General features: G+C 32.3%; 1 protein-coding gene across 1 annotated transcript; it reads right to left on the bottom strand.

Annotated features, from left to right (window-relative positions):
• Positions 1-11550: 11550 nt before the first annotated feature.
• Positions 11551-13165, bottom strand: LOC8270482. The gene has a single exon (XM_002526857.4). It carries the CDS (start codon positions 13058-13060, stop codon positions 11759-11761), a length of 1302 nt encoding a protein of 433 aa, XP_002526903.3. The 5' UTR covers positions 13061-13165; the 3' UTR covers positions 11551-11758.
• Positions 13166-15436: the final 2271 nt, after the last annotated feature.

Raw genomic sequence — 15436 nt, forward strand, 5'->3', positions numbered from 1 at the left:
CCTAAGCTCTGATACCAACTTTGTCACGACCCCACCCGTGGGCCCGTGGACCGACTAGGAATGGGTAGGCTTAAGGCCACCGAAACCCGTAGTAAGCCCCGACACTCACCGGATTTAAACAAATCTCAACTCAAATTAATATTATTAAAACCACAAATCATCTTAATAGTTACACTTTACAAAATTACTTGATTCTACCGGAAAAACTAGGCGAGACCCGAAGCTCAGAAAATTTACAACTGATACATCTACTATTACTACTGCGAAGAATCTAAGATTTACCATTTTACATACCAAATCAAATACTTCACCCGATGATGAAGGAGTCGGGTTACTGAATAAGAGTCGCGAGAGGACTAACAGTCACAAATCTGAAAAAAATAAATGGAGACTGTCAGTCTCGAGAGTGAGTTAAAATCAAATAATCTAGAGACTATTGCTTCTTCTCAAAAAACATAGATTATTCAAATCAGTATATCAAACCATACTATAATCATACCCTACTATTTCCTTCACATAAAAGATTAATCATTCGAATCAAAATATCAACCATGCACGTAAATACAAATCACATTATAATCAAATAACATAATAAATTAATAAATGAATAAATAAAAATATATTTTTACTTTTACGGGACGAGTGGCTCAGTAGAACCCTAACCCCAAATTCTAATAGCCTTTCGGCTCTCTTAATCCAACAGGTCTGGCGCCCAGAGAGCAAGCTCGATCAGGGTCCTTACCTCCAGCCTGAACACTTGAATTCCAAATAAGCCGGCGCCCAGAGAGCAAGCTCGATCGGGGACCTTAACTCCGGCAATCAACTGAACTCAGCCCAGAGAGCAATGCTCGATCAGGGCAAACAAATCCATAATAACCTTATATCCAGGATCATTCTCGATGTAACCCATCGAGCGGCATGTTCTACAAGCCACATTTCCCAAATCGCAATCACCGCATTTAATAAATATCATTGTCTAATGAAATCATTCAACACATATCAAAATAAAGATTAAAAATTTAGGATAAGGCAACGTGCAATTCGTGTCGACAGAATAATAATATCTATATTATTATAACGTTACTAATAATAATATTTATATTATTTTCAAATATTAATAATCAAGTGAAATCATTTATTTTGCGATACTAATAATTATATTAAGCACAAATTCTAAATAGCATATGAAAATCAGACTAGCAATAGCGCAAAGATTAAATGACTTTAACTCACAGGATTGGGCGACCTCCTAGCTCTGCTCCGGAGCCTCGGTTGGAGCTAGCCAATGATGATCATCTAATCACGGAAAACAATTTATCAATACGCTGAGACAATCGATCATTAATCCTAGGTCTAGACTCCTAGGACTGACTGTCTAAGAATCTCGACTCGGGAAAATTCTACCGAAAATCCGGCAGAACCTCCCCTACAACACGAACACTACCCCCCGTAAAAACGGGTCCAGGACCTGCCAGAAGAACACTTCAAATACTTAACGATTCAAACAATAGGAGTCGGGTCCCCAAACTTCACTATTTCCCGACTCCGCCACACAGCACAAAATCCGACTATGGCAGGCCAACTGACAGACAAATATTTTTGACTCACAAAATCATCAAATACTCAATATAATCCAATAGACACAATTAAACCAACAATTTCTAAAAATAACGGGCCAAAGAAAATTACCGAGACGCTCGGTCGCTCGGTTGACTCGCCTCCAGCCGCCGGAGTCCGATCGACGATCCGAACACACCATCGGACTCACAACGACGCTACCGATGACGATCCCGCCCGATTTTCCGATCCGACACCCGATCATCCGGAGAGATTTACGGACGATCTCGACCATCGATTTGCAAACGAAGCCCGATCGCCACGAAATCGGTGCCATCGCGAAGCTTGAAAGCAGAGGAGAGTCGGGATACATCCTCCGATCATCCATCCTCCGTACGGATATCACGGAAAAGCCCAAAAACGTCACGCCACCATTATCTCTCTCCACCGGATCTTCCGTCTCCCGGCCACCACAGCGCCGTCGGCCGGCAAAGAAAGCTCGCCGTAGAGAGCCGATCGCCACCCAACTCGGCCAACAACGCCGAAATGGAACACGGCCCGCCACACGCGATTCTCGCCTCACGCTATCATTGGGCCAGACGCCGCCTCACGCCCCGACGCCGACGCCGCCGCCTTCCTCCCCTTCTTCTTCGGCCATCGCCCTCTCTCTCTCTCCCGATCTCCTTTCTCTCTCCCCGATTCCATTTCTTTCAATATCGACATTAGGCCCTCGAACTTTTTCTTATTATAATTTAGTCCCTCAACTTTCTTAATTACTTACAATTCCATCCTGCAAAAATTCCAATTTGACCCCCAAACTTCTTTTTAGCCTTTCAATTAAGCCCTTAACTATTTAATTTGGGCCAAATCCGAATTACTGAAAATACACAATTACAAAAATGCCCCTGGCCGACATATTTATTTACAAAAATACCAAGCTCACAAATTTTCATTAAAACCCCATAAAAATAACATTATACTTTCAATCCTTATTCCAAAATAAATTTTCAATTAAATCCTACACACAATTAAATTAAATAATCAATTTCCAACTTAAAATTTAATACTACTAATCAATTATAATACCAATTTTCCCAAAATTCTTTTATAAAAACATCCTTTATAATTTCTTCCAAAATTTTCCGATATATAATTTTACTTGAACAATTTCTTAAAATTTCAAACTAATTGGGTATAGAAAATAACTCATTTATTTGATTTATATTAAATTTTTCATTAAATCATTTCAAATTAAACCCAATAATAATGAAGCTAAAATTAACTTAAATAAAAACTCATTATTAAATATATAAAAAATTCCGGGTGTTACATGGGGAGTTTAATGTTCGCGATGATTTGTACACGACCAGATATTGCACATGCAGTGGGAGTAGTAAGTCGGTACATGGCGAATCCTGGTAGAGAGCATTGGAATGCTGTAAAGAGGATTCTAAGATATGTTAAGGGAACCTCAGATGTTGCATTATGTTATGGAGGATCAGACTTTATTATCAGAGGATATGTTGACTCAGATTATGCAGGTGATCTTGATAAAAGCAAATCTACTACAGGGTATGTGTTCACACTTCTTGGAGTCATGAGTCGGTATCAAACTGCAGTCAGTTGTGGCGACATCAACAACAGAAGCAGAATATGTATAGTATAAATTGAAGAAAAAAAGTATGTATAGTATACTTTTGACATAAATAATAGCAAAAGGTATATATTTTATCAAAAATAGTATACGTTAAGCATACGCAGGTATCTCAACCTCTTTCAAATTAAATAAAAAATACAAATTCAGAAAAAATTGAACGTCAAAAGTATTTTTTTTTTGCCAAATAATAATATATTTTAGATATCTGAAATTTTTTAAAATAAAATAAAATTTAACTTAAATATTCAACAACAAATGGTATATGTTTACTAAAATATAGTGTACGTTATGTATTTGTAAAGTATTTAAAATTAATTTTAAAGAAATGAAAAAGATAAAGAAAAAGTAAAGAATGGGTATATATGAAAACAGCAGGAAATATTTAAAGTAGAAATATTTTATAATTATTTTTAAAAAAATTTGTAAATAGTGAAATAATCTATAAATTTTAAAGCATTGGAGATCGATGTGTACTTTGATAATAGACTTCTTTTTGTTTGTTTCCTTTAACTAGCAATTAATACAAATAATTCCAAGCCATAATGTGAAAATTTGAAAATCCCCAACATTTAACATTTGATTTAATTTAGTAATTAGATAGCTTTTAATAAAATTAAAAGTTATTTCTTGAATATAATAAATATTAAAAGTTTTAAATATTGACCGTAATCAATTTATTTGATAATTAAAATAACTAAAAATTAAAAAAAATAATTTTTTAATATTTAATTCAGTTTGACTTTTTTATATTTTTAAATCATAATCAAACTAAATAATATGTTTAAACCATATTAGATTAGATGGATTCCAAAATTAATTTTTATCCAGCCTTAGCCATCAATTAGTCTTTTTCTTTTTCTTTTTAAATTAAAGAGTACGCTTGAGTTGAGTTTTAAAAAACTATGTGAATTTTTTAAATTATTATATTTTTACTTTTGGTTTTCTTTTTTGTAACCTTGCCTTTATTTTTTTTATATTTATACGCTCTTTTATCAAGACAACTGAATAATTTTTAGTTTTATACTAGTTGTCTTTTTTCTTCTCTTTTTTATGCCAAAATTTTGCCCCCATTTCTATCTCTTTCACCATTGAATATTACTAAAAATATTACACAAATAAATTGTCAATCTTCTATAGCTTTTTGCGCACCTATTTTTTTAAATCATTTAATAGGTAGATCATCTCTTAACTTGGATTTATTTAAAATTATCCAAATAGATTCAATTATACAAAAATATATGTGAAACACATTTATTGACATAGGATTTTGATTATTATATAAGTAATGTAAATAATATATTTATAATATTAATATTATATTATATTTATATATAAAATTTTAAATTTTAAAATAAAATTAATTCGAACTTGAGCTGAAGTTATTAATCGAGCCTATAGACGAGCTCATAAATGAGTCTGTTCACGAGCTTTCTAAACGAACTGAGATCGAACTTGAGCTCTCAAGTAGGCTCGCGAGCCAATAAATAAGCAGGCTCGCGAGCTAAAAAATCAAACTCTGTCAAGCTCGAGTGCAGCTTGATAAAGTTACTGAGCTCGTAATTAAGCTCGAGCTCGGTTTGATTAACTTAATGAACAATTTTGAATGAGCTTTTCATCGAGTCGAGCTCTGAGTATTTTACGAGAATTTGATTCGTTTATAGCTGTAGCCATAATATCTAAATTATAGATGATAATGATTGTTTTTAGAAAGTTGCAAAGCTTGTGGGACAATGTGAATCTCTATTATTATTTTCTTCTTTTTCTCTAATCTTTCTCTTAGACACACACATTAGTAAAATCTGAATAGCTGTAGCTTTACAATGAAATTTTTTAAATAGTTAGATTTTGTTAAAATATTCAGCTTTTTTCAAACTTTATTTAGTAAAAAAATTTATTTTGGTTTTTTATTAATATATATATTTATATATTTATGCTTGAAGTCTTCTAATTTTTAGATTATATTTATTTTCGTTATAGTTTTTTTTATGTTAATTTATTTTTTTTGTTTGTTTAAGGTTTTTTTAGTAATTGAACGATTTTATTGATACTTAGTTGATGTTTAGTTGATATTTAATTGATTTTAAAATGCGTATGATGAATATTTGGTGTCACGACCCGATCTGTGGGCCCGTGACCGGCATTAGGGAATGGGTAGGCTTAAGGCCACCAAATCTTGTAGTAAGCCTGACAATTCATTAACTCAATCAAATTAAAATTCGGACTCAATCCAAAGTATTGATTTAAAATTAACCTTAACCATCAAATTCTACATATTTAATTCAGTCTGCAGCATAATTAGGCAAGACCTAAATTTACATAAAATTACAACTGATAAGTCTAAAATTTCTACTGCGAAGAATCTAAAATTTTACAAGTCAAACATACCAAAATCAATTATATCAACCCGGTGATGAAGGAGTCGGGCTGCTAGATAAGAACTGCGGAAAAACTAACAACCACTTGAAAAATATTGAAATTGAGACTGTCAGTCTCGAGAGTAAGTTAAAATCATATATCCCAAAAATGAATATGAATACTTCAATAAAATATTTGCTTAATTTAAAATAAAAATACATGTCATGCTATGCTTCTGCAAAATAAAATAAAATAAAATAAATTTTTTATTTCATAGCACGGAATGGAGTACCTCAATAGAACCTAATCCCAACACTAACATCTCGGCTCTCTCATTCCAACAGAACTAGCGACCAGAGAGTGAAGCTTGACTAGGGTCCTTAACTCCAGTCCGATTACTTAATTATCACTATCAGTCTTAGCCTTTCGGCTCTCTTACTCCAATAAGACTGGCGCCCAGAGAGCGCAGCTTGACCAGGGTCCTTAAGTCCAGTTTGGTCACTTAGGTTTCCAAATAAGCCAGCGCCAAGAGAGTAATACTCGAGCAGAGACCTTTATTCCGGAAAACTCACTCTACTTAGCCCAGAGAGCAATGCTCGACTAGGGCAAGTCCTAAATCCACCTTTTTAAATTTACCCTTTTTACTATTTGTCTCAGATTCCTGCCTATGCGCACGCGTCTTGATGTAACCCATCAAGTGGCATGTTCTACTGCCTCCCCATCCCGAGTCAACTCGTAATTAATAAAATCATGATGCAGAAAATGAAACATATATAAATAATGAATAAATAATTAATTAAAATATTAAATCATGTAATCAGAACTATTTCATAAAATCTTGGCATGACACATGTAAACAGACATATGATTTTAACTCACAGTTCTGACGACCTACTAGCTCTGCTCCGATGCCTCTGGTGGAGCGAGCTGAACTGACGGATTATCAAGACGCTTGATCACTCGGTCGACTCGCCTCCAGCCTCTAGAGTTTGATCAACGATCCGAGCGGGCCTACGGACTCGAGACGACGCGCTGATGACGATCCTAGCTTTCGATCTTTCGATCCGAACCCGATCATTTAGAGAAATTTATAGACGATCTCGGTCGTCGATTTTCAAACGGATTTCGATAGTCACGAAACCGGTGCCATTGGAAAGCTTGAGCTGAGGAGAGTCCGGATATGCCCTCCGATCGGCTAAAGCTCGCTGGAACTCGTTGAAAAAGTCTGAAATTTCAGTTGCCCCCTGCTCTTTTCACCTAACCAGATCTTGCAATTCCGGTATCCTCAAGGGGTGGCGATGGTCGAAAAAGGAAGCCCAGAACTTACTGATAATTTTGAGCCTAAAAACGCTGCAAATGGTCGCTAGAAACTCCATGATCGGCGGCAAGAAAAAAATCTGTCGTTTAAGCCATTTCACGTCACGACGCTTCCAATTGCAGACCACCGGCTTGCTTAAGACAAGAATACTTCTAACCACCGCCACCGCACCACGGATGAGCCTCCTACGCTGCGCCACCGATGGCTAACGCCCTCCTCTTCTTCTTCTTCTCCTGCTTCTTCTTCTCTTTCCTTTTCTTTTCTTTTCTTTTCTTTCCTTCCTTATCCACATTTAGTCCCTGGACTATTTTTCTTTACCATTTAGTCCCTCAACTTCGTTAATTACCAACAATTACGTCTAGCAAAATTTTCGATTAACCCTTCAACTTTTCTTTAACCGTTCAATTAAGCTCCTAACTATTTAGTTTGAGCCAAAATTAAAATTATTGAAAATATAGAATTACTTATTTACCCTTGCTTTTAAATGTGAAATTACTAAAATACCTCTACCGACACCTTTAATTACAAAAATACCAATCATACAAATTTCATTTAAAACCCCAAATTAAAACAATCATATTTTTAATCCTTATTCCAAAATTAGTTATCAATTTAATCCTAACACTTAATTAACTTAATTAATCAATTTACTAACTATTTTTCAATTAAAATTAACTCCATTTGCTAATTAAAATTTATCATTCTCCAATAAATTCTTTATAAAAATATTATTTACTATTCTTTTCATGACTTTCAAATATATAAATTAATTCATATACTCATATTGGAAAATTTTAATGACCGAAAATATAATTTATTTCCCAACTTAATTAATTTATTAAAAATCAAACTAATTAGACATAGAAAATGACTCCTTTATTTTGTCTAGCATTAAAATTTTATTTAATACATCCCAATTAAACTAATTAAAAAATAAAGTAATATTAATTTAAATAAAAACTCATTTATTAATTATTACTAATATATTATTATTAAAATAAAAATTTCGGGTATTACATTTGGTTTGGGTACATGGTTGATTTTTGGATATATGAAGAAGTGTCTTTAATTTCTTTTATTAAATTGTTATTTACTTGTTTAATAAGTTCCAAAATATTATAAATTAGTTCTTTTTATTAAAAAGCTTATATTTCGATGATTTTATGGTTAAATATGAATTTTTATTTATTTTGTTGATATAGAAAATGATTAAATAAGAAAAAAGAAAGTGAAGTTATGGATCGATTCTGGATACTCTGGAGGTTTGCTCTCCATAAAATTAGCAAATAGACATGGTTAAGAATATTTATTTTCTGATAATTATTTTGATAATATATAATAATTTCTTGATTTTTGTTAATGTTTGGTTAATGTTTTGTTGATTTTAAGACAATTATGGTTGATATTTAAGATCTATGAAGAATTGTCTATGTGAATAATAAACAAGAAAAATATATCTTAAACATAAAAAATTGTATCTTAAAAAAGTGAATCAATGGCTATAGTAGAATTACAAAATAATATAATTAATTTTATAATTAATTAAAATAACGAATTAAAATATGTTTATATTTTTTTAGCAATATTTTTATTTTTTTATAGATTTAATTTTAAATAATATATTTTAACTTGATACTATAAAATTACTTAAATGATTTAAAAATCTCTCTTTTTTAAGAGAAGCCATCCAATCTCGTTTATTTTCTTTATCCTAAAATACTCTTATAACTATTGAAAGACACTCTCGTCAAACTAATATTATTATAAAATATTAATAAATTAATTATTTTTAAATAATTTTGAAGTTAAAATAATTTCAAATATCTAAATCTATTTCAATTTTTTTAAAATTTTAAATTTTAGTTGTATTAATTATAAAATCATATGGAAAGAAATTGAACATACACATACCACAATTCTCATCTAAAAGCATCAAAATGCACGTCGTACTGCATTAAATCTTCACTTTAGAGCAAAGTGCAAACTAAAATATATTTAAGTTTTACTGTATCAGTTAGGATAATATTTTTAAAAAAAAATTACAACTTCATCATTAAAAGCAATCAATTAAAAAAGAAAAAAAATATTAATGTGCAACATTTTTAAAAAATAAAATATTAATAAAATAATAATACAAAAAAATAAGTTTTAGGCTATAATGACGAATTAATTAATTATTTTATTAGATATTATAAATTGATGTGACATTATATATAGTGAAAGAATAAAATTGCAAAGTCAATTTAGTCACTAATCATACAAATTTTAGCCTACAAAAGTGAGCAAATTTTACAAATTTTATACCAAAAAGTGTGTATTATATAACAAAATAAGATTTCAAAGTTTATTTAGTCACCAGTTATATAACTTTTAGTTTACAAAAGTGTATTTTTATAAATTTTATATCTAAAATAGCATATTTCTGTGAGCTTTTTTTTAGATGCTGAAAAACTAGTATTTATGTAAATAACTCAAAAAAAAAAAAAAAAAAGACTTAAGCTGACAGTTTTAATTGGGCTACCCATTACAATAAACAAACAAATAAATAAAAACAGATAGCTCTGTTGCACCTCTGACAATGGAAGAATGATCCAGTAATCAATAATAAGAGTTGATTTTGGAGAGAAGCTGGAAGAAGTGATGTTTTTTTTTAATTAAAAAAAAAAAACAATTTCAAAAGATTAAAAAAATAATCTGATGTTTTAATCTTTTTAAAAAAATTCTAAACCTGCTCTTTTAAAACATAACAGAAACTTTAAAAAAAAAAAAAAAATGATTACAGCAGCCCTGAAAGGGGACCATATACACCCTGATCATAAGACCATCCCAGTATTTGCCATGTTTCAAGCATAAGCAATTTCCCTATTATTACAATAAGGAAGCAAGAGATCACTCAGATATGAAGGCATTCCCAATACCATCCCAAGTTATCTGGTATGCTTCAAGCATAAGCAACTCCCTATTATTACACAAGGAAGCATGATGATCACTCAGATATGAAGGCTTCCCAAATAACCATCTCTATGACAAGTTCAACATCTCTGGCATATAGAAGGTACAAACTTACAGGAAAATGTGCAAAATTAGGACCCAACTACAACTCAAAAGTTAAATGTTTCCATGAAAAAACCTGCATGAGCAAAAGCAACTTATTTGAACATAACATGCTACTTGTCTCAGAATCCACAACAACTTGCTGGCATCTAAAGAATACATTAACCCACAACTATAGCAAGCCCATCACATGCCAAAATCAGCTTAAGTCAAAAGGGAGGCAAAAATAATGAAGACAAGGTTTATTATCATAGAGATTCCTCAGAAATAAAAGAAAAAATTACTTGCAGTTTAATCTGTGAGCTAGGATAGCAAGGGTTCCAGTAGACATACTTCTTTACGTAAAAGAAAATGGCATAAAAGAGAAGCTAAATGTTTCAACCATGCAAGGAAATAGGAGAGGAGAGGAGAATGTGAGAAAAATCAGTCATATGGCCTACAAATTTTTTTTCCTGGTAGCATCCACATTTTCCTCTCTTTTGCAAACGAAGGCTCCATGAGTTTTAGCACAGACAGAAGTATTCAGGTGACTGTTTAAAAATAGTGTATTTTAAATGACACATGCACTTCAACCTAAATTGACAATGAAGTTGTTGTTAAATAGCAATCCTCCATAGTAGGCTATGTAGATGAAGGCTTTAACATAATTTCCAGCCAACTAAGGAGCTGCTCCAGCACTACATAAAGAAAGAGGAGCCTGAGTGTGTTAAAAATCAGTCATCAGAAATTTACTTCATTTTTTTTCCATTATACTCTCTCCATTATCCTCCATAATTCATTCTAAATCCTAATTATGTTAAATTCACTCCTTTATACAGACAGGTGTTCAGCAGTCAAAGAACACAGCTTCACAATCACAAAGAGTTATACCTTATAATAGGTAGAAATTATCTCCTTACAATCCAAATAAGCTATCAATCAACTAAGTCATGGACATGGTCAAGCAGTTAATCGTTTTCATCTCTAAATGGAACTGATATATTCAGAAGCTACCCCCTATATCTTCCACAAAGCAAGAAATTAGCCTTTGACAAGAAATAGTAATTTCCTGACACGTTTACAGGTTAGCTGTTTGATTTCCTAACTTAGCTATTTTAGTCAATAGATTTACCATGCATAATAGTGACTATATATCCAAAACACCCCAGTACAACGGATAGATAAAGATGGACCAAACAATTAAGATTAGACCAAATGACTGGGATGATCTAGATGAACAATGATTAAACTGAACAACATCAAGTTGAACAAAATGGGAGCAGAAACGTCTTAACCAACTCAAGACAGGTGGCACTCTTTCCTAAAATTATGATAGATATTAAGGAATCAGGTAGTTAATAGCCTAAAATATCAGACATGGGAGCCATATTTGGTATAACAGTATAAGAAAGAGGCTGCCAAGCCAAGCACAAAGTTAGAATCTTGAGAGTGGGCATTTAACGGGACCATCTTAGGCAAGATAAATCTCTGATATGTAGCCTTTCGGTCAAATATGTAAATGATCATACTCATACAAGACTTATTTCAAAAACAATCCTAACAACATAACAAAATAATGTAGATGATTTTTACAAATAATAAAATTTAGTTCCCAGAGTCCAGCACTAAGTAAAAAGAAGAATCAAATCCTGTTAATAATAATCTGCAATATAAAAGGAAATCGCATAACAATGACAAGAGTACAAGCAATCCTATAATGTATTACTACATATATAATCTCTTGTACATCAGATACGGTACAAGTTGCATACAACTAACTGAAATTGGCCATAGGATATCAATTACCTGCCAAGTAAATGCCGCATAAAACAAACAACTCACTTGGAAACCAAAAGAATTTCTGGTTTCTTAGCTTTACTAGGTGTGTTAGCATTAGAAGGAACATTAGCAGCAGCTGCTGCTGCTGCAGCCGTCTTTGCAGCCTCACGGGCTTTATTATCAAGCTGAATAAGACTCCGTGTAGCCAATATAGCCTGCGGAGCCAAATCATGAGACCCTCTAGCATACAACCGCCTAACTGCCACAGATGCTGCATCTTTAACATCTTGAGAATTCAATGGCCCCAACAAACAGTGTCCCAAAATCCTCAATAGAGGCTGCAAAATCTCCCAAGGCAGCGGAATTCGCACCCCTTTGGACTCTAAATCCTCATTTCCGTTTCTTTCAAACCTCAATTTCTCCTCCATTTCCTCAACAACATCATCAATCTCGTACCCATTATTTTCATAACCATTACTAAAACTCTTACCCTCCAAAAAATACCCATTTCCAGTACCATTCCTAACTTCAATTTCTTTAACACCATCCAATTTATCTTTACAAACACAATCCTGACCAGCCCAAGAAGTAGCAAATTTACACAATTCAACTTTAGACCAACTGGGCATTTGTGAGATCTGCTTAAAATAGCAATCAAGTACAATCCCAACAATAATCGGTCGCTTAGTAGACTTAACAGCAATCTGCGGCTCAAGCGAAGGCGACAAGACCCCAACAGCCGAAAACCCACTTGAATTATGCTTATTCCGCGGAGTATGATAAAGAGAAGGCTGAGAAAGATCAGGAATTTGCACAAGAACAGGCTTACCACCGCGAGATTTAGCTTCAGAAGAGTAAATAGCAAGAAGAACAGCTTCAAAACCAGCCAGAGAAGGGATTGAACTCGAAGCAGAATCTGAAGAGTGAATTCGCGAAAGATATAAGCCAAGAAGTAAAGGAATAAAAGAAAGAACCACAAAACGAAGGTGGGTGTCCTGCGAAAGATAAGTCTCGTAAAGCCATTGACAAAGTGGATCAGAGCCAGAACCAGATAAAGGATTCGAAAGAGCTAAAGAGAGAAGACTATAAGCATCGATCGAGGAGAGGAGAGAAATTGCGGGACGGTCAGAGTCAGCGAGAGAAGAGAGGGAGAAAGAAGAGGAAGGATCTGAAGGAAGGAGAGATGAAAGGGAGAGGATGCGCGCACGTGCTTTTGAGATTGATTCCCACCACGATTGCATTGGATCGGAGGTGGTGGTGGCTGTGGCGGTTGTGGTTGTGTTGGTCGGGTGGGGAGTGGAGGAGGTGGAGGTGGAGGAGGAGGAGGGGGAGTAGTTGGTGGTGTTGTTAGCGAAGTCCATGATGATTTGACGGTTGGAGGACTGTTATGGACAGGAAAACGGAGGAAATGGGTATTTAAAGCCGGCAAAAGATGTTCGTGAATCGTGTAGCCGGCAGAAGTGGAGTTAAATTTTAACTTTTAAATTTGGCCAAACTCACATTTTAGTCCCTAAATTTCTCAATTTTTCTCAAATGGTCCTGGAACAATTATTTTTCTCATATCTTAAAACTTTTTTTAATGGCCGAATGAATATTTATGCTCTTGAAAACTTGTATTAATTAGTTAACACTTAGATTTTGATTTAGCTCTAATAGACACTTAAATTTTATTTATTTTAATATTTTAATATTTTTAATTTTTAATTTAACCTAATATATATCTAAAATTTAATAACACCTTTATACAATACATGTGGATGTATTGAATATAGACACATATAAAAAATATTAAAATATATAAAAAATATTAAAATATATAAAAAATAAATTGAGATATTCATTAGATTATTTCAAAAGTAGAGTGTTAAATTGATAAAATGATTAAAATTCAAATATATAAATATATATTTGGCTTCTTTTAACACTAATTAAATTAATAGAGTTTTTAAACGATGTTATAAATCCACGTAGAATTAAATGGCGATGCATACATATTTTTTACTTTTAAATCTAAAATCGTCTTTTTTATTGTCCAATGTTAAGAAGTAAAAATAGAATCTATCTTATAGAGTGTTTGAAATCTTAGACTGAGATTTGTAATAAAAAAAAGACTTTTTATTTTTGGAACAGACGTAAGAAAAAGCACGGGTGGTTACCCTCCTGACCCACTGAATACAACAAAAGAAAGGAAAACTATAACCAACTTTTTATCAGATCAAAAGGAAAGTGCTAACTTCCCACAGCTGCATTGGACAATAAAAAAGACGATTTTAGATTTAAAAGTAAAAATTATTTATGCATCATCATTTAATTTGAGTATTATTATAGAAGATATTTAGGTATCAATTCTTTTATTAGATCTTAAATTCTTTTAAAATATCTTTCTCAGTTTTATATAATTTTAATTATTATAAAACTCATAAGTTATATATTTAATTAGATTTATATTTTTTAATTTTAAATATAGTTTAATTATAGTTAATTAATAAAATTTATTTAATCATAGTATTTTATTTATCTCTAATTTTGAAAATAAGTGATTAAATTAAATGGCATATAATTAAATTAAATTAAGTAAATAATTCTTAAAAAAGAAAATAATTTATATTAGCTATTGTTTAGTGACATAAAATTGCAATATATAAACATAATAGTATTTATTTGTCAAATTTTTTCTTTAAAAGCTCTTTAAACATTTCCACGTGTAGTATCTATATCAATAAAGAAATGATATCATGATTGAGCCAGTTGAACTATATCACTCTCAATCTCATCAGAATCTTTAGTATGACTGACAATATTACTAGCATCAACACTGGTATTAGCACCTTCGATGCTAGTACCATGAGCAATTTAGGACTGTAATGGAAAATAAGAAAAATGTAAACCGTATCTAATAATATTTACAGTAATTATAAATAAGAAGGTTGTAACAAAAATATAAAAAATATCATAGGATAAGACCGAAAAGTTAATTCACACATTATAAGCAGACTCAAATTCAAATACATAAATATACATTTGGCTTTTTTTGACACTAATTAAATTAATGGAGTTTTTAAACGATGTTATACGGCCAAACCAAACACATTTAGTAAGGACAATAGATGCCTTCATGGTTCTCCCTTTTCGGTCTTCATAACATAATCTCTTAATTATGCTCCAAAAAGATACTAGTCTATAACATATTTGATATCTTTGTATGAATGTTCGGTTCTACAAGGTAAAGAATATGTGAAATGGAAAGATGGTGGTAGACCTGAAGTCGATAGGGATTTAGAGAGAGAGATTGATAATGTAAGTTGGGTTGTAATTGTTTTACCTATTTTTTCCCTTTTCCCTTCTTTAAACTCACATTGTCATTGGTCTTTCTTCCTAAACTTTGGTGTGCCTTTGCCTTTTCCCTAGACGCACTTGGTGGGCTACCCTCTGATTGGTCGAGGTATAGCATCTTGTTCAAAGTGCCGCCTTCCTTTGTCACTTCACCAATGATTCTTTTGCTTAATGGGATGTACATAGTTGCTTTTCTAACTTTCTTATTGGGATTTGTAGTGTGCCATTCCTTAGCCTATGCACCATACCTTGCTGCCTACTTTTATGGGGCAATTTGTCGGGCCAATGTTAGAACTGATAGCTTATATTTTAGAGTAACATATGTGAGAATTGAACACACTTTATTGATAAATTCAAGCCTTTAAAATACAAAGCAAAATGATGCACTTAACATAAAAATAGGT

The sequence above is a fragment of the Ricinus communis genome, chromosome 3 (genome assembly GCF_019578655.1).
Source record: "Ricinus communis isolate WT05 ecotype wild-type chromosome 3, ASM1957865v1, whole genome shotgun sequence".
NCBI lineage: Eukaryota > Viridiplantae > Streptophyta > Magnoliopsida > Malpighiales > Euphorbiaceae > Ricinus > Ricinus communis.

Excerpts from the sequence above, each read along its gene's own strand:
- LOC8270482 (XM_002526857.4), bottom strand. The coding sequence starts at position 13,060 with ATGGACTTCGCTAACAACACCACCAACTACTCCCCCTCCTCCTCCTCC.